Source organism: Phyllobates terribilis, unplaced genomic scaffold (assembly GCF_046119375.1).
Source record: "Phyllobates terribilis strain yellow unplaced genomic scaffold, ASM4611937v1 Scaffold_7__3_contigs__length_470593459, whole genome shotgun sequence".
Taxonomy (NCBI): Eukaryota; Metazoa; Chordata; class Amphibia; order Anura; family Dendrobatidae; genus Phyllobates; species Phyllobates terribilis.
In genome coordinates this window covers 210,813,187-210,838,507 of record NW_027362767.1, presented here as the reverse complement: position 1 = coordinate 210,838,507, position 25,321 = coordinate 210,813,187, and the positions used below count along the sequence as shown (strand labels likewise).

The following is a 25,321-nucleotide window of genomic DNA, read 5'->3' as shown; positions in this document are numbered from 1 at the left end:
AAAATGAAGAATTTCCAATGGAGCCTCCAGTGTAAACTTCAAAAGAAACTTATTTTTATTGGAAAGTGTGAGGCGATGTTCACACGCTGCGTTTTTTGCAGTGATTTTTTTTTCTGCAGGCAAAACCTGTGCTCACTTAAAAGTAAAAAAAGCCGCTTACAAAAGGGTTTTGCGGCATTTCCTGGTGCGGATTATATGTGTCATACTTCTACAGTACATGTTTACTAAAGTTAGTTTTAGTCACCAAAAATGCAGCAAAATTCAAAGTTTTTGCACTTTCTCGTTGCTTTCTATGAGTGAGTAAACGCTGCAAAAATGCTGAAAGAATTGACATTTTGCAAATTTAAAATACACTGCAGTTTTACAAGCCTGTGTATGACATTTCTGCAATCTCATAGTTTCTGCTGCCACTTTAAAAAGCAGTTTTTAATTTGCATAAAAAACACCGAAAAAAAAAAAAAACGCTGCAAAAACACAACATGTGAACATAGCCTTACAATTTTCAAAAGCCACTTTTTAAAAGACAATAATTATCTTATGTAGACAATGGAGGTCTATAATCCTAGCCGTTGTAGTATAATATGATGAGTACAATATATTAAGAGGATAAAAACTTTAATGGGAGTACTTCTTTAAGAAGGGGGAAGAAAACATGGTGCGAGACTCAGACATGCTGGACAAGATAAAAAGTATCTAGTGTTTCCAGTGCTTAGTCGGGCACAGTGCGGTCTGGATTTGGGGTGGCTTTGCCAGGTGCTGCGGACAGTCCTGGAGAGTTGCATGGCCACGTTCTCATATTGAATAACTACTTTACCTTGGTTATCGTTACCATTTTTTAAGTCAGAAAATTAAGATTGACTTTGGGGACATTGTTCAGACCCCATCAAGCAGCTTGTCATATCTCAGGTTAAAAGATCCCTTTAATATGATATTGTGGAATTCTAGATTCATTGCAATGAAGAACGGCTTCAAAAAGAAAACGTCCTTTAAAATGTATTTCATAAATCTATGCCACATGAAAATAAGCAACTTTGTAATATATATTATGAGGAAAATCTATATTTCCCTCTCAATTCAGGGGTAAAATCTGTATTCTGTGAAGTGTGAAATAGGAGGTGACAGTTGGTGCTTTTAAAATTCTATAGGGAGGGGGAGGAGCTAGAGGCAGATACAGACATTCTGCAGCAAGTTCTCCTGAGGTGGAAGGAGCTAGAGGCAGACACAGACATTCTGCAGCAAGTTCTCCTGAGGTGGGAGGAGCTAGAAGCAGACACAGACATTCTGCTGCAAGTTCTCCTGAGGTGGGAGGAGCTAGAGGCAGACACAGACATTCTGAAGCAAGTTCTCCCGAGGTGGGAGGAGCTAGAAGCAGACACAGACATTCTGCAGCAAGTTCTCCTGAGGTGGGAGGAGCTCGAGGCAGACACAGACATTCTGAAGCAAATTATCCTGAAGTGGGAGGAGCTAGAAGCAGACACAGACATTCTGAAGCAAGTTCTCCTGAGGTGGGAGGAACTCGAGGCAGACACAGACATTCTGCTGCAAGTTCTCCTGAGATGGGAGGAGCTAGAAGCAGACACAGACATTCTGCAGCAAGTTCTCCTGAGGTGGGAGGAGCTCGAGGCAGACACAGACAATCTGAAGCAAGTTCTCCTGAGGTGGGAGGAACTAGAAGCAGACACAGACATTCTGAAGCAAGTTCTCCTGAGGTGGGAGGAACTCGAGGCAGACACAGACATTCTGCAGCAAGTTCTCCTGAGATGGGAGGAGCTAGAAGCAGACACAGACATTCTGCAGCAAGTTCTCCTGAGGTGGGAGGAGCTCGAGGCAGACACAGACATTCTGCAGCAAGTTCTCCTGAGGTGGGAGGAGCTAGAGGCAGACACAGACATTCTGCAGCAAGTTCTCCTGAGGTGGGAGGAGCTAGTTGCAGAAACAGACATTCTGCAGCAAGTTCTCCTGAGGTGGGAGGAGCTAGAAGCAGACACAGACATTCTGCAGCAAGTTCTCCTGAGATGGGAAGAGCTAGAGGCAGACACAGACATTCTGCAGCAAGTTCTCCTGAGATGGGAAGAGCTAGAGGCAGACACAGACATTCTGCAGCAAGTTCTCCTGAGATGGGAGGAGCTAGAGGCAGACACAGACATTCTGCAGCAAGTTCTCCTGAGATGGGAGGAGCTAAAGGCAGACAGACATTCTACAGCAAGTTCTCTTAAGGTGGGAGGAGCTCGAGGCAGACTGACATTCTGCTGCAAATTCCATAGAACTTTATGAGCACCAACTGTCATCTCCTGTATCACTGAATACAGATTTTACCCCTGAATTGAGAATTTAGAGTGAAAGATCAGCCCAGGAGGAGAAAGAAGCAGATTTCTCTGATAAGATATATTATAAAGTTTCTTATCTTCATGTATACTATTGATTTTTGCAATTAAGAAAAATAAAATGGTGGTTACTCTGTAAGTATAATACATAATGCATGATGAAAGTGTACATTATCTCGGTGACCTGACATCTTTTTGCATGCAGTAGCAGCCTGACTGTAGATCAGTGATATAAGTCTTGTTATGTTCCCTCATAAACATTTTCACACTTGTCATAAACACAACTGCGCTACTTGTGAAATTTCTTTTATGATAAACCCCAGAGTCGTTGGTTCCATAAACATACCGGCCTCCATGTGTAAGTGATCAGCACGTCTTGTTTGTGTGTGGCACATCTTGCAATTGAGGACAGCCATTACTCTCTCTAAAATAATCCTTTATCAAAGCCAGACAGGTCAGAACTTCCGTGGAAGCCGTTGAGGTGTTCTGGCAGTGAAGCCACCAAAGTCCTTTGATCTGAGCTGAAAACTACTCTGTGACGCCTTGAAAACACATATGGTAGAAGAGGGAAATATTGTGCCACATTGTCAATACTTTAGAATACTACTGGGGGAATTAAACCCTGGTGACAGCACAGAGAGCACAACTCCGTCCTGCAATTGTTACATCTATATCCTTCATGTGTTCAATCATAAACATTCCGCTTTATCTGTGGCGTTCTGCTTTTCTCAGACCACCAGTGTGTCACATAACTAAAAATGACTATTTGTGCCTACGGCTGGGCACACAAACGGGGGAAGGCATTTTAAAAATGAGTTCAAGAAAAAAATAGATTAATTGCCCATAGCAATCAATTAGATTCCACTATTCACTTTGGGGGCACATGGATTCTCCCTGCATTTAGGGGCCACAACTATAGGGGTAAACCCAGTTGTTCCTGGTTTCTATGGTTGAGGAGTGCCCAACGGTCAAAAATACCAGTGTATAATCTCTACTGTGTGCAATAACCATTGTGACGGAGTCACTGGTGTGATATACGAGGGGAGGTATGTGTCACTCAGGTTGCTAGCCTAGGTGAACTGAAACCTACAAAATTTCTGCCAGCATGTTATATGCTGAGGGTTAACTCACTTAAAGGGTGTGTTTTTTTGTGAATGGCAAAGTGTGGGAAGTCATTCCCCCTACTTCCCCTCAGGGTGTAGCAGAGCAAGGTTTAAATGCTCAGTCACTATTTTTCCTCTCTGTAGTGTGTGGTCTGGAGAGTGAAGTCTCCAGACTGTGTTTGGCTGAAGCCAGAGAGCAACAACAGAGGACTGGTGTTGCTGAGACTTCACTGTGCTACCTGGAGAGGGCAAAGCCTTGCTGGCTAAAGGACTCTGTTATACTTTATCTTTTGTTTTCCCGCTAACCCCTAGAGGGACTGTTTATTTTTTATGGAACGCTGCTGGAGTTTATGCCACACAATAAACCAACCGGAAGTTTACCCAAACCGTCTGTCCTGTGTCTCCCTCTGGAGAGCCGAGCAAGTTGCTTTACCACACCATACACTGTCAAATAACTGTGTGCATTATCTTTCAGGTGTATCGTGTTCATTCTGGATTTTTTTCCACTTTTTTTTTTAAGCCATAAGTCACTCTTTCCTATTATTTTAAAGTGTATATTATACATGTACTATGACATCACTGTGTTTATTACCTATGTACTGTGTATGACTTAATTGTGTTTATTATACCTGCATTGGGATATCTGTGTTCGTATTATCCTGTGGAATACCTATAAGAAATGTTCCTATGCAGTGACATCACTGTGAGCATTTTCTGGTGATGTTGGTTTATAAAGTGTCGACATATCACATGTCCATATGAACTAGTATCTGAAGCGGACTAACAGCATAGAAATTGCATGAAACTGTGGGTAATATATTTTACATACGGTCTATTGTCTGCATTCACATTTGTTGTTTTTGGAGCTCAGTATGTGAAATCTTTGTGCACTTCAACAGAATGTTTTTTTCAGAGTCTTCTCTGCGAGAGTGCCATCACATCTGCCAATCACAGCTCAGCAGCGTCTGATACTTCTAGACTGTTAGATAAACTGGAGCAGTGGGCAGCAACCAACAGAATGGTTTTTAACAGGGAAAAATGCAAAGTACTACATCTGGGCAATAAAAATGAAAAAAGCATATACAGAATGGGAGGAATAGAGCTAAGCAACAGTACATGTGAAAAAGACTTAGGTATACTAATAGATCATAGACTGAACATGAGTCAACAGTGTGATGCAGCAGCAAAAAAGGCAAATACAATTCTGGGATGTATTAACAGAAGCATACAGTCTAGATCACGTGAAGTCATTATCGGACTTTACTCCTCTTTGGTCAGACCTCATCTGGAATACTGTGTACAGTTTTGGGCACCACATTTTAAAAAAGACATAGACAAACTGGAGCAAGTTCACAGAAGAGCGACCAGAATGGTGACTGGTCTGCAAACCATGTCCTATGAGGAACGGTTGCAGGATTTGGGAATGTTTAGCTTGCAAAAAAGAAGACTGAGAGGAGACTTAATAGCTGTCTACAAATATGTCAAGGGCTGTCACATTGTAGAAGGATCATCTTTATTCTCATTTGCACAAGGAAAGACTAGAAGCAATGGGATGAAACTAAATGGGAGGAGACACAGATTAGATATTAGAAAAAACTTTTTGACAGTTAGGGTGATTAATGAGTGGAACAGGCTGCCACGAGAGGTGGTGAGTTCCCCTTCAATGGACGTCTTCAAACAGAGGCTGGACAGACATCTGTCTGAGATGATTTAGTGAATCCTGCTTTGAGCAGGGGGTTGGACCAGATGACCCAGGAGGTCCCTTCCAACTCTACCATTCTATGATTCTATGATTCTATGATTCTATGATTCTATAAGCTGCCGAGCCGTCATTGGCAGCATCTGGGAGGGAGAGGTGAAACTGTACACCCCCATAGAAAACTAAGAAAAAATGCCTAGTTGGACTGCAGGCAGAGATTTCACATGCTGTGCTCCAGAAGAAAGAAATGTGAATATCTCTGCAATGGATCAACGCAGTACAAAACGGAAAAAAGTGGCAGGATCAGGGAAGCTCAGGGATTTTTACAAGGTATTTATCTTAATTTTTTTGAGCCCTTTTTAAAAATTAATTTTAAACAAGTCAAGGAAAGGCCCTCCATTCTTTGCTGTGTAAAACGTATAAAAAAATAAAAAGAGGATGTCCTTATGATGAAACTGTACCTTGAATCCTGCTTTCAATACACAGAGAAGGGTGGAGATCCTGAGAAATGAAAGTTCAGAATGGAGGGGAAAAACTGTGTAATACTAAAATATATGCTGTAAACAACTTTCTATTAAAATACATTTACTAATTTATTTCCATTTTGTTGCTTCTTTAGATTGATTCTCAAATTGTTATAACATGCAGAGATGGAAAATGGAGCAGACAGGTGACCTGTGAACCAGTTGACTGTGGCCTACCTGATAAGAATCACATCTACCATGCATCGTTTTATTGTCCATTTGGTACCACCTATAGAAAACAATGCACCTTTCAGTGTTATCATCCTGCTCAAATGAGAGGTAGTGTGCATTATTACACATAAGGAATAAAGCAAAGCTTGAGTTTTTACTATTTCTAGAGATTTCAAGGAGTCTCATGCCCTTTTTTGTTGGTTTGTTTTACATAAATGCATGTATTTTGGCCTAAAATTCATTTTTGCAACTGAGCTGTATTAAAAATTTTGCACCATTTGGGCTTTACAGGCTCTTTGTTTTCCTGTACATTCAACTTTGATGTGGTCTGTGGTCATAAATCAGCTAAAAGGAGCTTAAAAAAAAGTACTAACCAAATTTCTTCAGCGTGCTCGCAAAACATGTTCACGTCACCATGGCTGCATGATTCGCCACTGACGAACAGCCGTGAGACATGCAGCTGCGGCGGCGAGAACATATTTTCCAAGCACGCTGAAGATACTCAGTTAGGACTCGAGCGTGCTCGGATAACCCCTTATCCAAGCGTAGTCATGCAACACTAATGTTTAGGTAAAACAATAATTGTATCCATCATTGTGTCTTTTCAGGTACTAACAATGTGTTAACTTGCTTAGAAGACGGTCTGTGGTCATTTCCAGAAGCCATCTGTGAACTTATGTGTATGGCACCACCACCTTTGCCTAACGCTGACCTGCAGACAGACCGCTGCCCTTCTAATGGCCACAAGGTGGGCTCTTTCTGCAAGTACAGGTGTAAGGTGGGATATCACGTGCCAGAATCAGCGGAGAAGAAAAGAAAGTAAGTCTTTCCTGATATAACCCTGCATGTTTGTAAGACCATTTGCATTCCAAGCAATTACCGTATTCACATTTGCTTATGTCTTTTTTTTCCTTTGGGGAAGGAAGACATTCAAAATTCAATGCACTAAGGATGGGGACTGGCAATTTGGAGAATGTGTCCCTGTAATGTGCGAGCCTCCTCATATTATGTTCATGGGGCTCTACCAGTGTACCAATGGATACCAGTACAGCAGTGAATGTAGACTGCCCTGCAATGACAGCAACAACCAGTCGGTGAGTCTGTCGGTAAGTCAACAAAGCCTATTACCGGAGATTTCACCTTACGATTGCTCATATTAATGATTGATCTCCTTTACTGTTAGTATCGGAATATTATTTAACACTTTACAGCCCTAGATATTTTTCTTGCATGCCTCTACACAACGAGAAATATGGAGAGGGGGCATGACACATCGTTAGAGGTCTAGGGAGCAAAAAGTTGGACAAACCCAACAAGAGAGAGATGGTCAGATGCACAGTCAAGGTTTTACTTGTGGCTAAAGAAATACTTTTTTATTTTACCCCTTTATAATGTTTTTTTTTTATTGTTGCACTTTTCCTTTTTTCTTCCCCTTCTTCCAAGACCCATCACTCGTTTGGGATTTGTTTTATACTTTGTTCATTGTGTAGTTAAAATAACCTGGAAACATGATTTCCCAGGTTAGTAGATTAAAGTGATTTCAAATACGTAGAGTTTTTTTTTTTTTTAAATGGTAAAAAATATCAAAAATGTAAAAAAAAATTGGTTTGCGTTGCTATGTTCTTGAACCCTTTAGCTTTGCTATTTTTCCATCGATTGACCGGTGTGACAGCTTGTTTTTTATGCCGCCAACTGATTTATTGATGCCATCTTGATCACTTTTATTGCATTTTTTAGGAAGGTGTAGTTACCAAAGATTGGCAGTTATTGCGCCTCAATTTTTGTTTTCTCTGCACGGAATTTTTGATTTTCGATTAATTGACATTATATTTTCATAGATCTGACTTTTACAAATGAAATGTTACCAAATATGTTTATTTCTTATTTGTTTATTATGATAAAAGAGAAGGAGTGATTCAAATTTTTAGATATTTTTTCTCTGTCTGAAATTTTTATTTTTTACATCCTTTGGCGGCCTTGAACTTGTGATTGATTGATCCCCTTTTATCATAGTTTTTATGAGATTCTCCTACAATACGAAACCTAGCCACGGGTTAGGCTTCATAGGAGGATTAAGATAACAGCCACAGGGGCTTTCAGCAGGCCCCCAGCTAACATGACAGCACATAATACCCTGCGATTTCATCATGGGGGGAGCCATTGGGATTCAGTGCACACAAAATTGTGCTATTTATTTTAAAAAAGCTGAATGCTCATAAGAGCAGTGAAAATAAAACAAGACCAAAAACAGGCCATTATTATTGATTGACAGCGGCATTTAAATGGATAAAAAGCAGCGATCTGAGCAAACTCTGGTCGCTGCTGTTTCAGGAAAAAGCCCACTCCATACACAAGCACCCAACGTCTGACGTCACATGTCGAGAAGGGGTTAAAATTATGCAAGAATCTTTAAAAGTATTCAAGTTTAGCCTAACGGGGAAGTTTCAATTAAAATAACGAGTCGTCTTCGTTCATACTTCGCTTTCTGCAGGAGATATGGAAAGCATCGTATTATGAAAGTTCTGGAGACCTATATGATAACTGCACATTACTGGATATTATTTCTATTGTTTCCTAATGACACATATTTATATGTCACCATGCAGGACTTTGGCCATAATGTTATCCGCTGTCAGAAGGATGGGACTTGGAGCGGCAGTTTTCAGTTGTGTGACTCCATGAAAGGACCTTGTGAACCTCCACATCTTTCTGCTGTCGATCCATTGGTGATTGAGTGTGCACAAGGATATGGAATAGGTAAGTCCAAGTGCAATGTGCAAGGAGGCCTAGGGAATTACAATTCACCATGAAAATGTTACCCCTCCACACTATCTGCCTGCTGTTCCCCCATATATAATAATGATGCCCCCTGATTCCCCCATATATAATAATAATAATGCCCCCTGATTCCCCCATATAGTAATGTCCCCTGATTCCCCCATATATAGTAATAACGCACCCGGATTTCCCCATATATAGTAATAATGCCCCCTGATTGTCCCATATATAGTAATAATGCCCCCTGATTCTCCCATATGTAGTAATAATGCCCCCTGATTCCCCCATATATAGTAATAATGCCCCCTGATTCTCCCATATATAGTAATAATGCCCCCCTGATTCCCCCATATATAGTAATAATGCACCCTGATTCCCTCATATATAGTAATAATGCCCCCTGATTCTCCCATATATAGTAATAACTAACTGTACTACCCGGCTTCGCCCGGGTTGATAACTGCTGTTAGCAAAATAGAATGTGTTAACAAAAATTTATTCTCCACACAAAAACCACAAAACAAATAGATAGAAATGTAATTATTAAAAGGCAAAAACTAAGCTAATAGAAGCATTTCACAACATATATTTCAACACCAGAGATATTCCACACAGATTTAACTAAATTGGCCAAGTAATGTGAAGTAATCTTCTACTCCTTATTCGAGAGCTTTTTGATAAATGACATCCTTAGTTCTTCCTTCAGGTGCAAACACGAACAGATTTTTGGCTGTTCCAATTCTTTTCTCTTGTCTGCAAGCCTCGCTTCCCTCTCCTCAGAAAGTTCATTGGCCCTTGAGGAAGCAGCTCTTGTTCTCTTGTCCGCAAGCCTCGCTTCCCTCTCCTCAGAAAGTTCATTGGCCCTTGAGGAAGCAGCTCTTGTTCTCTTGTCTGCAAGCCTCACTTCCCTCTCCTCAGAAAGTTCATTGGCCCTTGAGGAAGCAGCTCTTGTTCTCTTGTCTGCAAGCCTCGCTTCTCTCTGCTCAGAAAGTTCATTGGCTCTTGAGGAAGCAGCTGCTGTTCTCATGTGTGTCAGCCTTGTTTCTCGATCTTCACATTTTTCATTGGCCCATAATGCTGCTTTTCTTTTTGCATCAGCTGACATTCGTGCCATGAAATTCCTTTTCTTATGAGGCATTATTCTGAAAAAATAGTCTGTAACTGGCAGTTTCTATATCCTCTCACATAGAAGTAATGTGACTGACATCAGCCTTTCCACCAACACACCCCAACTGATATCTTATTACCTTACACAAGCTTTGTTATACTGAGAATGTCCTTTGTTGCCTATATCAACCAATCACAGCTTAGATTAATTAACTGTAGCAAAATAGAAGCTGAGCTGTGATTGGTTGCTATTGGCAGCCTGATAAATCTTTGTGAGATGAGTTTTGTGTGTGCTGAGGGTGGTATATGTGTTCAAGCACGTGGTATATGTGGCGCATTTTGTGTGTGTGTTCATATCCCCGTGTATGGTGAGTATGAGTATCCCATGTCGGGGCCCCACCTTAGCAACTGTACGGTATATACTCTTTGGCGCCATCGCTCTCATTCTTTAATTCTCCCTTGTTCACATGTGGCAGCTGTCAATTTGCCTCCAACACTTTTCCTTTCACTTTTTCCCCATTATGTAGATAGGGGCAAAATTGTTTTTTGAATTGGAACTTGCGGGGTTAAAATTTCACCTCACAACATAGCCTATGACGCTCTCGGGGTCCAGACGTGTGACTGTGAAAAATTTTGTGGCTGTGGCTGTAGCTGCGACGGTGCCGATGCCAATCCCGGACATACATACTGTACATCCATACACACACACATTCAGCTTTATATATTAGATGTTCCCTGATTCCCCCATATATAGTAATAATGTCCCCTGATTCCCTCATATATAGTAATAATGCCCCCTGATTCCCCCATATATAGTAATAATGTCCCCTGATTCCCCCATATATAGTAATAACGCCCCCTGATTCCCCCATGTATAGCAATAATGCCCCCTGATTCCCCCATATATACTAATAACGCACCCTGATTCCCTCATATATAGTAATAATGCCCCCTGATTCCCCCATATATAGTAATAATTCCCCCGATTCCCCTATATATAGTAATAACGCCCCCTGATTCCCCTATATATAGTAATAACGCACCCTGATTCCCTCATATATAGTAATAACGCACCCTGATTCCCTCATATATAGTAATAATGCCCCCTGATTCACCCATATATAGTAATAATATCCTCTGATTCCCCCATATATAGTAATAATGTCCCCTGATTCCCCCATATATAGTAATAACGCCCCCTGATTCCCCCATATATAGTAATAATGCCCTCTGATTCCCTCATATATAGTAAAAACGCCCCCTGATTCCCCCACATATAGTAATAATGCCCCCCCTGATTCCCCCAAATATAGTAATAATGCCCCTAATTCCCTCAAATATAGTAATAAAGCCCCCCTAATTCCCCCATATATAGTAATAATGCCCCTTGAATTGCCCCAAATAGAGTAATGACATTTCCTTATCATCCCTTCATGTAATAATAATGCCTCCAAATAGAGAAATAATGCCCCCTAATAACCCAAAATAGAGTAATAATGCCATCTGATCCCACCATATATAGTTATTAAGCCCCTGATTTTCCCACATAAAGTATTAATCCCTGCAAATATAATAACAATGCTCATTGGTCTCCTTATTCCCCTCATATACAGTAATGATGTTCCCTGATCCCCTTATATAGTAATATTAACTCCAGGATTCCCCTTATGTATCTTGTAATAATGCCACTTGATCCCCCCATATATAGTAATAATGCCCTCTAATTGCTCAAATAGAATAATAATTACACGTGATCTCCCCATATAGAGTGGTGTGAAAAAGTGTTTGCCCCCTTCCTGATTTCTTATTCTTTTGCATGTTTGACACACTTAAATGTTTCAGATCACAAAACAAATTTAAATATTAGACAAAGACAACACAAGTAAACACAGAATGTAGTTTTAAATGAAGGTCTTTAGCATTAAGGGAAAAAGAAATCCAAACCTACAGGGCCCTGTGTGAAAAAATGATTGCCCCCCACCTTAAAACATAAATGAACTGTGGTTTATCACATTGTTGGGAAGCTGAGTTCAATTTCCCTAGCCACACACAGGCCTGATTACTGCCACACCTGTTCTCAATCAAAAATAGGACCTGTCTGACAAAGTGAGTAGACCAAAAGATCCTCAAAAGCTAGACATCATGCTGCGATCCAAAGAAATTCAGGAACAAATGACATCTGTAATTGAGATCTGTCAGTCTGTAAAAGGTTATAAAGCCATTTCTAAAGCTTTGAGACTCCAGCACACCACAGTGAGAGCCATTATCCACAAATGGCGAAAACATGGAACAGTGAACCTTCCCAGGAGTGTCCGGTCGACCAAAATTACCCCAAGAGTACAGCAGCAATTCATCCAAGAGATCACAAAAGACCCCACAACAACATCCATCCTCAGTTAAGGTCAGTGTTCATGATTACACCATAAAAAAGAGACTGGGCAAAAATGGCATGCATGGCAGAGTTTCAAGACAAAAACAACTGCAGAGCACAAAGAACATAAAGGCTTAGCTCAGTTTTGCCAGAAAAAGTCTTGATAATCACCAAGACTTTTGGGAGAATACTCTGTGGACTGACGAGACAAAAGTTTAACTTTTTGGAAGGTGTATGTCCCATTACATCTGGTGAAGAAGTAACACAGCATTTCAGAAAAGGAACATCATACCAACAGTAAAATATGGTGGTAGTAGTGTGATGGTCTGGGGCTGTTTTGCTGCTTCAGGACCTGGAAGACTTGCTGTGGTAAATGGAACCATGAATTCTGCTGTCTACCAAAAGATCCTGAACGAGAATGTCCGGCTATCTGTTCTTGACCTAAAGCTGAAGCACACTTATGCAGCAGGACAATGATCCAATACACACCAGCAAGTCCACCTCTGAATGACTTAAGGAAAACAAAATTAAGACTTTGGAGTGGCCAAGTCAAAGTCCTGTTCTTAATCCGATTGAGATGCTGTGGCATGACCTTAAAATGGCGGTTCATGCTCGGAAACCCTCCAATGTGGCTGAATTATAACAATTTTGCAAAGATGAGTGGCCAAAATTCCTCCAGAGTGTTATAAGAGACTCATTGTCAGTTATCGCAAACGCTTGTTTGCAGTTGTTGCTGCTAAGGGTGGCGCAACCAGTTATTAGGTTTAGGGGGCAATCACTTTTTTACACAGGTTCCTGTAGGTTTGGATTTCTTTTTACCTTAATAATAAAGACCTTCCTTTAAAAAACTCATTTTGTGTCTACTTGTGTTATCTTTGTCTAAAATTTAAATTAGTTTTGTGATCTGAAACATTTAAGTGTGACAAACATGCAAAAGAATAAGAAATCAGGAAGGGGGCGAACACTTTTTCATACCACTGTATAGTAATGATGCCCCTGATCCGTCCAAATATAGTAGTGATGCCCCCTTATCCTCCACACATAGTAATAATGTCGCTTGATCCCCACATATATGGTAATATTGCCCTTTAATTGCCCCAAATAGAGTAATAATTTCATCTGATCCCCCCATATATAGTAATGATGCCCCCTGGTCCCCCCATATATAGTATTAATGCCCTCTGAGCCCCAATATAATAATAATAATAATAATAATAATTCCTTATTATCCCCCATATGTAGTAATAATGCCCTCTAATTGCCCCAAATAGAGTAATAGTTACACTTGATCACGCCATATATAGTAATAATGCCCCTTGGTTACCACATATATAATAATGATTCTCCTTTATCCTCCCATGTATAGTTATAATGACTCCTGATCCCCCATATATAGTAATAATGCCCCCTTATCCCCCCATAAATAGAAAGAATGCCCCCTGATCCCCCTATATAAATAGGGGTAACAGGGGGATATACTATATATTGCTACAGCGACCTGCAGGCTACAAAACGGATCGTGGCAGGGCATGTTTTTTCGGCTCTACCAGAGGGTTTAACTGCATCAGTGTCTTATGCCTGCGGTTGGGCCCCACCATACGACTTGCCCAGGGACGACCGCCCTCCTTGTTCCCATGGAAGGGGGGCTATAGTTGGGATTTCATTTTTTTAATTCTTCAGAATACCATGAACGCTGTCAAAGTAATGCCCTGATTTTTTTTTTTTTTTTTATGATGACTTCAAATGTGAAGCTCTGCAATAACACTTCTTATATAACCGGATAATTAAATTATAAAATGAAATGGAAATCTTCATAAAACATAATTCACTTCCGAAATGACATTTTGGACTTTTGTGTGTGGCAAATACAAGAAATATATTTAAGATGTACAATGACATAAGTAGGAATTTTTTGATTGAAAGCAGGTGGAATTAACAATGAAAAAGAAACGCTATTTGTATCTGGATTTTACCAAGTAAAAGGCATATTGTGCCTCAAAGCACAGCGAGTTCTTAGCCATTATTATTTCTTTGCTGTAAATGCACGGCTCACAAATTCAATTCTATATCTCTCTGGAGGGTAGTAGCTGAAACCTAGATGAGCTAAGCGTGCCGAAATAAAAGGGTGAGTCACAGGCGTGCAGCCCTGGTCCTTCCATTAATGCAGCACCTATACCAAACACCAGATTTTTCCTTTTTCATAATGACATAGTAATCACATTAATCATATATCAGGATCATAACTAGTGATCCGGCAACCAAAAGTGGCTCCCTATGGCATAACTGGTGATGCTTATAATCTGATTGAACTGAATTACAGGGTGCTAAGGATTAATAAATATTATATACAGTGCAGGTGAAGAATGAATTCTGCGAAGTAAGAATGTTTTCAAAATTAGAAGTGTTAATAGTTTATTTTTAACAATTAACAAAATGCAACGTGTGTGAAAAAAAAAGAGAAATCTAAAACCATAATTTGGTGACCGCCCTTTACCTTCAGAACAACATACATTTTTTTCTAGATACACTTGTGCTCAGTTTTTGAAGGATCTCGGCAGGAGGTTGTTCCAAACATCTTGTTGAACCAACCCCAGATCTTCTGTGTATGAGGCTTGTGCAGATCCTTCTGTCTCTTCATGTGATCCCAGACAGACGGGATGATGTGAGATCAGGGATTTGCGGGGTCGGATCATCACCTCCAGGACTCCTTGTTCTTCTTTACACTTACAATAGTTTTTAATTACATTGGTTGTATGTTTAGAGTTGTTGACCTGATGCAGAATACATGTGATGCAATCAGATGCCTCCCTGATGGTATTGCATGATGAATAAGTATGTTCCTGGGTTTCTCAGAACCAACAAAACCATTAAATCTAAGAAAAGTCAAAGCTACATTTGCTGAAATGTAGCCCCAAACTTGCAAGGACCCTCCATCATGCTTCACTGTTGCACTCATTATTGCACTGCTCTTCAGCCCTTTCGCAAACAAACTGCCTCCTGTTCTAGCAAAATATTTCACATTTTAACTCATCAGATCAGCTGCTGCCATTTTTTTGTATCCCGGATCCTATGTTCCCATGCATAATTGGGTCACTTGGCTTTGTTTCCATGTTGAAGGTATGACTTTTCCTCAATTCGTCCATGAAGACCACTTCTGGCCAGACTTCTCTGAACAATAAATGGGTGTAGCTGGGTCCCACTGGTTGCTCCCAGTTCTGAGCTGATGGCACTGCTGGACATCTTCTGATTTCAAAAGCAAGTAAGCATGATGAGTCTTTCATCTGCTGCACTAAGTTTCCTTGGCTGATCTCTGCATCTAAAGCTCTCAATGTTGCCCTTATCTTAGTGTCCTTAATGTGGAGAAATACAGGCCGATACTTTTCAAGCATGCAGTACCATCAGGAATGTGTCTGATTGGTTCCAAATTTATTCTACAGTAGGACAATGACTCCAAACATAGAGTACAACTTATGTCATTAATATTAATCTTGAGCTTAAAGAAGAACAAGAAATTCTGGATGTGATGATCCAGCCTCCACAGATCCCTGATCTCAAGATCACTGAGTCTATGTGGGCTCACATGAAAAGGCAGAAGGGTTTTCATAAGCGACATCCACAGACGATCTGTAATTAGTTCTCCAAGGGGTTTGGAACAACCTCCCTGCTGAGTCCTTCAAAAACTGAGTGCAAGTGTACCCAGAAGAATTGATGCTGTTTTGAAGGCAGAGGGCGGTCACTCCAAATATCGATGTGATTTAGATTTTTCTTTCATTTACTTTGCATTTTGTTAATTGATTAAAATAAACTATGAACACTTTTATTATGAAAGCATTTTACTTTGCAACATTTTATCCACACCTGCCTGAAACTTTCCCACAGTTCTGTATATCAGCAGGTGATAGCAAGTATTGCATTTTTCTGATTGTAAGACGCACGTTTCCCCTTCAAATTTAGGGGGGAAAAGGGGGTACATCTTATAATCCGAATGTATCCTACCGGGAGGGGGTGTCTGCGGTGGAGCGGGGCTCCAGAAGGCAAGGTTGCTGCTGCAGGAAGCTGACGGCAATGGTGGGTGGAGTGGGGCGATGCTGCGGGCCCTAGACTGTGAGGAGCGGGGGTTTGGCAGTGCAAGGCTGCATCAGGCCCCAGGCTTTCAGAAAATGTCAGCGGAGTCCCCACACTTCCCATCGTTTTCGTTGCAGTGGACCTCGGGAAAATGGCCGTCAGAGGCGGCGAAAACACAGATTGAGATCCTGGCTCCCAAGATCTCGTCTCCCGAGATCTCAATCAGTGCAGCTTCCTGCAGCAGCGAACCTGCCCCCTGGCACCCCATTCCACCGCTCCACCGCAGTTGCCCCCCGGTAAGCTACTGTAAAAGCGGACTATAAGATGCACCACCATTTTATTAAAAAATGTTTTCCTAATTTCCTCCCCAAAATTTGGGGAGCGTCTTATGGTCAGCAAAATACGGTATATGGGATATGGAAAAGACCTAAGTTAGATGGAAGTTTTTAGAGACACTGAATATTACCATGACTTAAATGACAACATATATTATACAAACAAAAGTGTCTCATTCTATATTTTGTCTGCTTAAAAGGAGCCGAATGCAATGTCACTTGTTTGGAGGATGAGAAGAAGGAAGTCGTCATAATGCCTCCGAATGTGACCGAAAGAAACTTACAGCATTGGATGAATCCAAAAAGGGTGCAGGTAAAGTTCATTTAATTAACATATTTTTATATAAGAAAGGTTATCTTTTATTTTGAATGCTATGCCAGCAACAGATGGTGTCATGGTTGGGTTGGTGGTTCAAATCCTGCATATTTTCAACAACGAAAAGTTAAGTAATTGGTCAATGTCTTAGAGATTTTCCAACATGTTGACACTTGGCTATGTATGGTCCTCTGTAGGCTCAGTTTACTGCCAATTTTCTTTCCTATTATTGTGTCACTTTGGATCCAACTGGTAATGTAGTGTCTTACATAGAAACAGCTTATAAGTCCATTACAACCGATATGGTGTATTTTGAGTAGATGGTTCTGGAAGAATTGATGCACAGCACAGTAAGGTGTAAAATTTCCACCAATAGAGCTAATTTTTGTCCTTTAACTATATTCAGGGGTAGAAAAGTAGGAGGGCTATTCCAGCCCCAGGGCATCCAATTTATGGTAAATTGTGTCAAAGGCGTTGTCCTCCAATTACGCCTTATCACTAGTTACAGGATAGGTGATATGTGTCTGATTGCTGAGGATCTCTCTGCTAGGACCTAATCAATCACAAGAATGGGAGTCCTGTGTCTCTGTTTGAAAAGAGTGTCCGGCACATGTGAACTCTGCTGTTCTATTCATGGTTTTTGGGTCTAATGGAGATAACTAAGTGTGACACATGGCGATCTTCATCAGTCACAGTCCCATAGACAAAAAATGGGACTACAGTGTTCATTACAACAGCCGCTCCATTCACACATGGCTATCTTCATCAATCCCAGGGACAAAAAATGGAACTGCGATGTTCATGTACAACAGCCGCTCCATTCAGACAGGGAACTAAGGACGCCCATTTTGGTGATGGGAGAAGGACCCTCTTGTTGGATCCCCAGTGATCAAACATCTAACATATAACTTAATTTTTGTAGACCGGCCCCCATCGTTCCATGTGTTGATTATTTTATGTGATCACCAACTACACATCACTTTAGTCTACAGGCACTGAACGATTCAGACACATGACATTATGTCACTATAAGGCCAACATTCATGGTCCGAGTACAGACAGCAATATATGGACCAATCACGTCTCCTGTCTCCTGAACCAAACTCCACAACCTCAAAAGCGTAGATGTGAGTTTGGGTCAGTCTACATATCGTGGTCCATAATGGATCTTGAATATCGAACGTGTGATACCAGTCTGATGCAACGTCACTTATGGGAACAACCTGAAGGCCACTCAACTTTTCCATACCACACTCAACGCTGGAAAATTTATACAGCAGAAACATTAATAAAGTTATTCTGTGAACAAAAGCGAAGGATTTATTGCAAACTTTCTTTCTGTAACCTAAAGCATGGCAAGGGATGACGTAGTGGCGTATTTAGAAGATACAGAGTTGTCATAAATCCTAGTGGCACCTGGCATAGTTTTAAATCTAATGATGGAATTAGATTGTTTTACAATGCTGATGTCATCTTATACCAGGATCTGAGGTCTATTACTTTCAGACATAGGACAGTTTGAGTGGCTGCATGAAAATAAATGAGGTGCAACTCGCTGTGTCGCGAAGGGAGTTATAATGCATCACGGGCCGTCTGGAGACACCCTCTTCGCTGACCTTACTTGTTCTCATTTATTCTATTCTCTTCCAGAGAATTAGTGATGTGGTGGTATGTCTGACTCATAAAGGGCATATCAATTTCAGTGATTAAGTACTAAATATAATCCACTGCAATATCTACTACTAAGACATAAGAGCTAAATAGTCACCGTATGTGTATATGTCCATGCATCATCAGAACAAGTGCCGGAAAAGATACATAAGATGCACAACTTCTACCCTGGAGTGGAGTTTATAATCCACATTTTTAGTAATATGGAGACATTTATTTTTATTATGTGTCATGGGGTCTATTAATTTTTTCGTTGACATCTCTGAAAGAAGTCGGAGTCTGAAAGCTACACTTGCATTAACATCCTCTCCTACAGAATTGTTATCTGGAACACCGAGCTGCAAGACACTTTAGTAGGGAGCCGTTCATGTTCTATTTATGCGTTTTGAGTGCTCTCACGTATCTTTTCCCAGTTTTTAGATATTTATATGTCAATATAAAGAATTTTTTGGCCTAAATTAAAGTTTGGACTAAAATACAAAAATATATACAGTGTTGTGAAAAAAAGTGTTTGCCCCCTTCTTGATTTCTTATTCTTTTGCATGTTTTTCACACTTAAATGTTTCAGATCACAAAACAAATTTAAATATTAGACAAAGATAACGCAAGTAACCACAAAATGCAGTTTTTAAAGGAAGGTCTTTATTATTAAGGGAAAAAGAAATCCAGACCTACAGGATCCTGTGTAAAAAAGTGATTGCCCCCACACTCCTTAAATCATAAACGAACTGTGGTTTATCACATCTTTGGGAAGCTGAGTTCAATTTCCCTAGCCACACATAGGCTTGATTACTGACATACCTGTTCTCAATCAAGAAACCACTTAAATAGGACCTGCCTGACTCAGTAGACTTAAGCCCCCCATACACTTTAAACTAATGTCGTCTGATCTTGCCGAGGGTTCAGCCAACAATCTAATGTGTATGGGATCCCCGGACAATTGATTGTTGGGGGAGTTAATGATCCAGCATGTCCAATATCTGCCAGTCCTGTAGTTCTACCGAAACATGTCTAGCAGTTGCTCTTTCATAAAGAATACAGAAGCGTTCGGCCAAGTTAGTGTCCCTGTGCATAGGAGAGCCGGCTAAGATGCCGGCCAAACATTTTACCACACCATCATTCAGCCGACAGATAATGTGTGTGGCCCGCTTAACGAAGCCCTCCCATGAAGTTTTTATTCCACTAAATGTGTACGTATATAAATGCAGTATAGGGTCAGTGTGTTAATATATTCCCTATTGCCATCTTCTTCTGTATCCAGTGCCGTTCAGCTCTTTTTCTGATTGACGTCAGCGCTCGAGACTAGCCAATTCGCTCTACGCTCTATTACAATGCAAGCCAATGGAACCTTATTCTGATGCTCCATAGACTTACATTGTAAAAGCCACTTTTGGGTCATGCAGAGCGCAGCATGACCCGGAGTGTCTGCAGAGCAGTGACGTCATTGAGAAGAGGAGAAGAACAGCGCTGGACACCAAAGAAAACGGCAGTAGGTGAGTATATTATTACACATACACTATACCACATGCACGTATGCATAGATTTAGTGAAAAAAACCTTCATGGAAGTGCTTCTTTAAAAGAAACATGATATTTTCTGGTGACTAATACCATGTATACTTTAGAGTTTCCTTCTATGATCCCCCTTCAAAAGGCTGATCGGCAGAGGTGGCGTGAGTTGGACCTCCACTGATCAGATATAAAGGGGTCATATTGTCTGAATCAGGCGAAGCCCTTTCATACACATATGGTGGTGTATTGGTTAACCCTTCTTCAATAATACCTCTGTATCTTCATCCTAATAATCTCTTTTCGATGGGATTAGAGACACCAGCTCCTAGAATGTTGGAGAAGCCGTAATCTGTAAGGTGCTGAGATACATTCAGAGATAGCAGGAGAACATCATGCCACAATATGTAGGTACTGTACCATGAAAAAACATGTTCACCATAATTACACGTTATTACATACAAAGCCAAAATACCTTTTACCATTTATTTATTAGATTAAAAAAAAACATGTTTTTACTAAACTAAAGTCCTAATAAATCGAGGGATAAGAGGACAGGCTAAGGTCCACAGTAGGCACTACTCCACGTGTACAGTATAAATACAGGCATGAATTGTGTCCCATACGCGTAGTATAAACCGTTCATATCACCCCATCTACGGAAAAAATCACAAATGCATTCCCGAAATTCTTACAGGCTTAGAGATTTTTATTAGCAATTCAAATACAAATTCAGTCTCTGCAAAAAAAAAAAAGAGGAAAGAGAGATTGTCTGATGGTCAGATGCAAACGGGAAGCCAAGGGAAATTGTCTTCCAGTACTGAGTGTGGATATGTTCCATTTACCAGTGAAACTTAGTGATAATGGTTTGGTATAAGGAGATGTGCAATGAGCAGGGCCCATATACCATGCCAATCATGAACAACACATATATTTAATATATCCATTTGTATAAAGATGCACAGTGCACACAACATGGCCGTCATTGCAGAGGAGCGCGTCCTTCGCCACCTTGGGATTGAAATGTTGCACTAAACATGAGAGAATCAAGCGGCACATTTAATTGCATTTCTTAAAGGGATGTGAATTCTTAGTGTTGACAAATATACTTTAATCCCTTAAAAACAAGGCTCTACGGGCCTTAAGGACTGTCCAATTTTTTTCTGTTTTTGCAACGCTTTTTTTCAGCAGCCATCTTTTTTTTTTTAATTTTTCACTGACGTGGCTGTATGTTTTTTTGTTTTATGCAGGGCAAATTCTTTTTTCTTTAGTGCTGGCTTAGGATACACATAAATTATTGTATAATATATATGCATATATATATATATATATATATATATATATATTGCAACACAGATACAGAGAAAATGAATTTTCTGTTTAGTTTTTTGTTTATTTTCTTTTACTTTTTATATGTATATATACATACATGTATCTTATATTTAAAATAAATATTGTCAGTTTTTTTATCATTTAGACTTTATTTTTTATTACTTTTTTTTGTTATTCTTTGCAGATGCTTTACACGTGTTTTTATTTATTATATAGTCTGTCCTCTATGAGATCATAAAAGATCTTTGGAGAATATTTTTCTTCTTTAATTGTTCATTTTTAACCACTGTAACTGGGGCATTTATGGGAACCCCAGTTACAGGGGAAAACAGCCCCCTGTTGTGCCAGCTGTCATTTGCAGACAGGGCCGATTTTAGACAAAGTGGGGCTCTGGGCAAGTGAGGCCCCAAATGCTCACATATTGCACCATCACACAGAAACATTTCAGTTTTCTTTACATGTGCTGAGTTCAGGCTGTTAAACGAGCGTGATCGACAATATTGAAGTCATTCGACGCTTGTTTCCCGGCTTCTTTACACCAGCTAAGGAAGAATGATGGGTACCAAACAATCACTAGAAGATCAATCTGTCCCCATACAGTATCATGTTATCAGCAGCACATCTGCAGTCTACACCGGCGATGTGCTGCTGAGAACAATGATTTTTGTTCTGGCATAAACAATCCAATCATTCAATGAATAGGCAGCATTTTGCTCGTTAAGTATAATGCACCCCATAGTCCTCCATATAGTATTATGTAACCCATAGTCCTCCATATAGTATAATACACACCCCATAGTCCTCCACATAGTATAATGTGTCCCATAGTCCGCCATATAGTATAATGTGCCCTATCATCCTCCGCATAGTATAATGTGCTCCATAGTCCTCCATATAGTATAATGTGCCCTATAATCCTTTGCATAGTATAATGTGCCCTATAGTCCTCCATATAGTATAATACACTCCCCATAAGCCTCCATATAGTATAATGCACACTCCATAGTCCTCCATATAGTATAATACACTCCCCATAGTCCTCCATATAGTCTAATACACTCCCCATAGTCCTCCATATAGTATAATGCACTTCCCATAGCCCTCCATATAGTACAATGCACTCCCATAATCCTCCATATTGTATAAACACTCCCCATAGTCCTCCATATAGTATAATGCACTCCCCGGAGTCCTCCATATAGTATAATGCACTCCCCAGAGTCCTCCATATAGTATAATGCCCTCCCCATAGTCCTCCTCATATTATAATGCACTTCCATAGTTCTCCATATAGTATAATGCACTCCCCATACATAGTCCTCCATATAGTATTATATACTCCCCATAGTCCTCCATATAGTATAATGCCCTCCCCATAGTCCTCCTTATAGTATAATGCACTCCCATAGTTCTCCATATGGTATAATGCACTCCCCATAGTCCTCCATATAGTATAATACACTCCCCATAGGCCTCCATATAGTATAATACACTCCCCATAGCCCTCCATATAGTATAATGCCCTCCTCATAGTTCTCCTTATAGTATAATGCACTCCCATAGTTCTCCATATAGTATAATGCACTCCCCATAGTCCTCCATATAGTATAATACACTCCCCATAGTTCTCCAAATAGTATAATACACTCCCCATAGTCCTCCTTATAGTATAATGCACTCCGATAGTCCTCCATATTGTATAATGCACTCCCCATAGTCCTCCATATAGTATAATACACTCCCCATAGTCCTCCATATTGTATAATACATTCCCCATAGTCCTCCATATAGTATAATGTGCCCTATAGTTCTCCATATAGTATACTGCATCACCATAGTCCTCCATATAGTATAATACACTCCCCATAGCCCCATAGTCCTCCATATAATATAATACATTGCTCATAGTCCTCCTTATAGTATAATGCATCCCCTAGTCCTCTGTACAGTATAATGCATTCCCCATAGTCCTTGATAGAGTATAATGCAGCCCCAATATAGTACATGCAGTATAATACACAGCCTATAGTCCTTGATAGAGTATAATGCAGCCCCCATATAGTATAATGCAGCCCCCATATAGTACAATGCTGCCCCATAGAGTACAATGCAGAACCATAGAATACAATGCAGCCACACCATAGAGTACAATGCAGCCACACCATAGAGTACAGTGCAGCCCCATAGACTACAATGCAGCCCTATAGAGTACAATGCAGCCACACCATAGAGTGCAATGCTGCCCAATAGACTACAATGCAGCCACACCATAGAGTACCGTACAGCCCCATAGAGTACAATGCAGCCAACCCATAGAGTACAATGCAGCCCCATAGAATACAATGCAGCCACACCATAGAGTACAATGCAGCCACACCATAGAGTACAGTGCAGCCCCATAGACTACAATGCAGGCCTATAGAGTACAATGCAGCCACACCATAGAGTACAGTGCAGCCCCATAGTATACAGTGTAGCCCCAAAGAGTACAATGCAGCCCCATAGTCCTCCAGTATTATGGCCACCACTTACTCACTGATTTAAAAAATAAATAAATGCAATACTCACCTCTCCCCGTTCCCCTGGTGCTCCGGTCTCTGCAGCGTGTCTCCTCAACAGCTCCACTGTCCGGCACAGCGTGGCGCGCGATGAAGTGACATTATCGCGTCCGCTGCATCATGATGAGAGAGGGAGCATCGCCTGAAGCTCTCTCCTCCATCACTGCTAGGACCCTGAAGGTCTGCTATGCCAGCAGAGACCCAGCGATCATGTGATCTCCAGGTCATACAGAAACATCTGCAGAGCCAATACTTCTGTTCACTACATAGCACTTAGTAAGTACTGTGTAGCCGACAATAGAGAAGACAGAAGCAGTAATAATCAGTTTCTGCCTTCTGTCCAGAGTCCCTGGCTTTGTCTGACAGCCGGAGATCCAACCTGCTCCTGCTCCTGCAACAAATGGGCTGAACTGCAGTTCAAGGCACAGCCATTGCTGAGGCTGATCAGTCCCAAGGGACCGGAGAATCCTAAAACTGTCCACCACATATAAACTTATGAAACTTGTTATACTTTCCAGTTACACATGAATTTTTTTGCATTAGGTACTAAATTTGTTTCTGATCATACAAGCACCTGACTAACTGCAGTCCTAAAAATGACGGCCAATGCCTTCCATTGTAATTACTGCAAATGATGTCAAGTAGCATAGTCTTCATACTCTGTGATTTAGCTCTTAGTTTTATATTAATATGACAGTGAAATGTTCCGTATATTTATTGGTAATGTATTTTGCTTCCCTAGTTTTAATCAAAATTACTGAAGTATAAGGAGTAGTTTTACCTCATTTATCTGTGACTCTGACTGTTACATAATAAATGTTCTTTTTTATAGAAAATTATATGCACTGGAAGAAAGGAATGGTATCCACTCCCAGAAGAACTTCACTGCATCAAGAGGTGTGAGGTAAGAAGACAGAGACAGATGGATAAAGTATATGAAACATACTCTGAAGCCGAAGGGTTCGCTCCCACTGACGTATAAAGAATCGGTGTCATTCTCATCCAGGAGAGTGGGTTGATTTTTTTCTAACTTGTCTTCCATGTACAATCCATTTTTTTTACTCAGCAGCTTTCAACCATTTAGTTTCTTATGCTACAGAATTGCAGCATATCCGTAAAAATCGCATGCCATTCTGATGGTCCGTATGGCATCCGATTTTGTTTCTTGCACCCATCAGATTGCAGAGTGAAATCACAGCACTCTGAATACAGCTGAGAAAAAAAAATACACAAACCTGCATGGCCTCATTGATAACATTGGTCTGAATATAATCCCTTTTTTTCTCACATTGCACTCGTCCGAGTTGTACGCTTGTGTGAACGAGCCCTTAAAGTTTGCAGTGTTGTTAGGAACGGCACCAATGCATCGCATCCAAATGTATACATGGGTTGTTAAGTCTGTTAAATATCTGCAGTGTACACAAACCCAATAGAATAAATGAGGCTGGGAGGCGGGGAC

At 40.5% G+C, this 25,321-nt stretch overlaps 1 protein-coding gene across 2 annotated transcripts in view; it reads left to right on the top strand.

The window, feature by feature from the left end:
* The window catches only part of PAPPA (pappalysin 1), a 461,556-nt gene that overhangs the window by 421,566 nt on the left and 14,669 nt on the right, over positions 1-25,321 (top strand). For both annotated transcript variants that reach the window (XM_073639720.1, XM_073639719.1), the window contains exons 15-20: positions 5,746-5,929; positions 6,430-6,640; positions 6,744-6,927; positions 8,428-8,578; positions 16,678-16,790; positions 24,695-24,766. In XM_073639720.1, the coding sequence (XP_073495821.1) occupies positions 5,746-5,929; positions 6,430-6,640; positions 6,744-6,927; positions 8,428-8,578; positions 16,678-16,790; positions 24,695-24,766 (915 nt within the window). The remainder of the gene's footprint in view (positions 1-5,745; positions 5,930-6,429; positions 6,641-6,743; positions 6,928-8,427; positions 8,579-16,677; positions 16,791-24,694; positions 24,767-25,321) is intronic.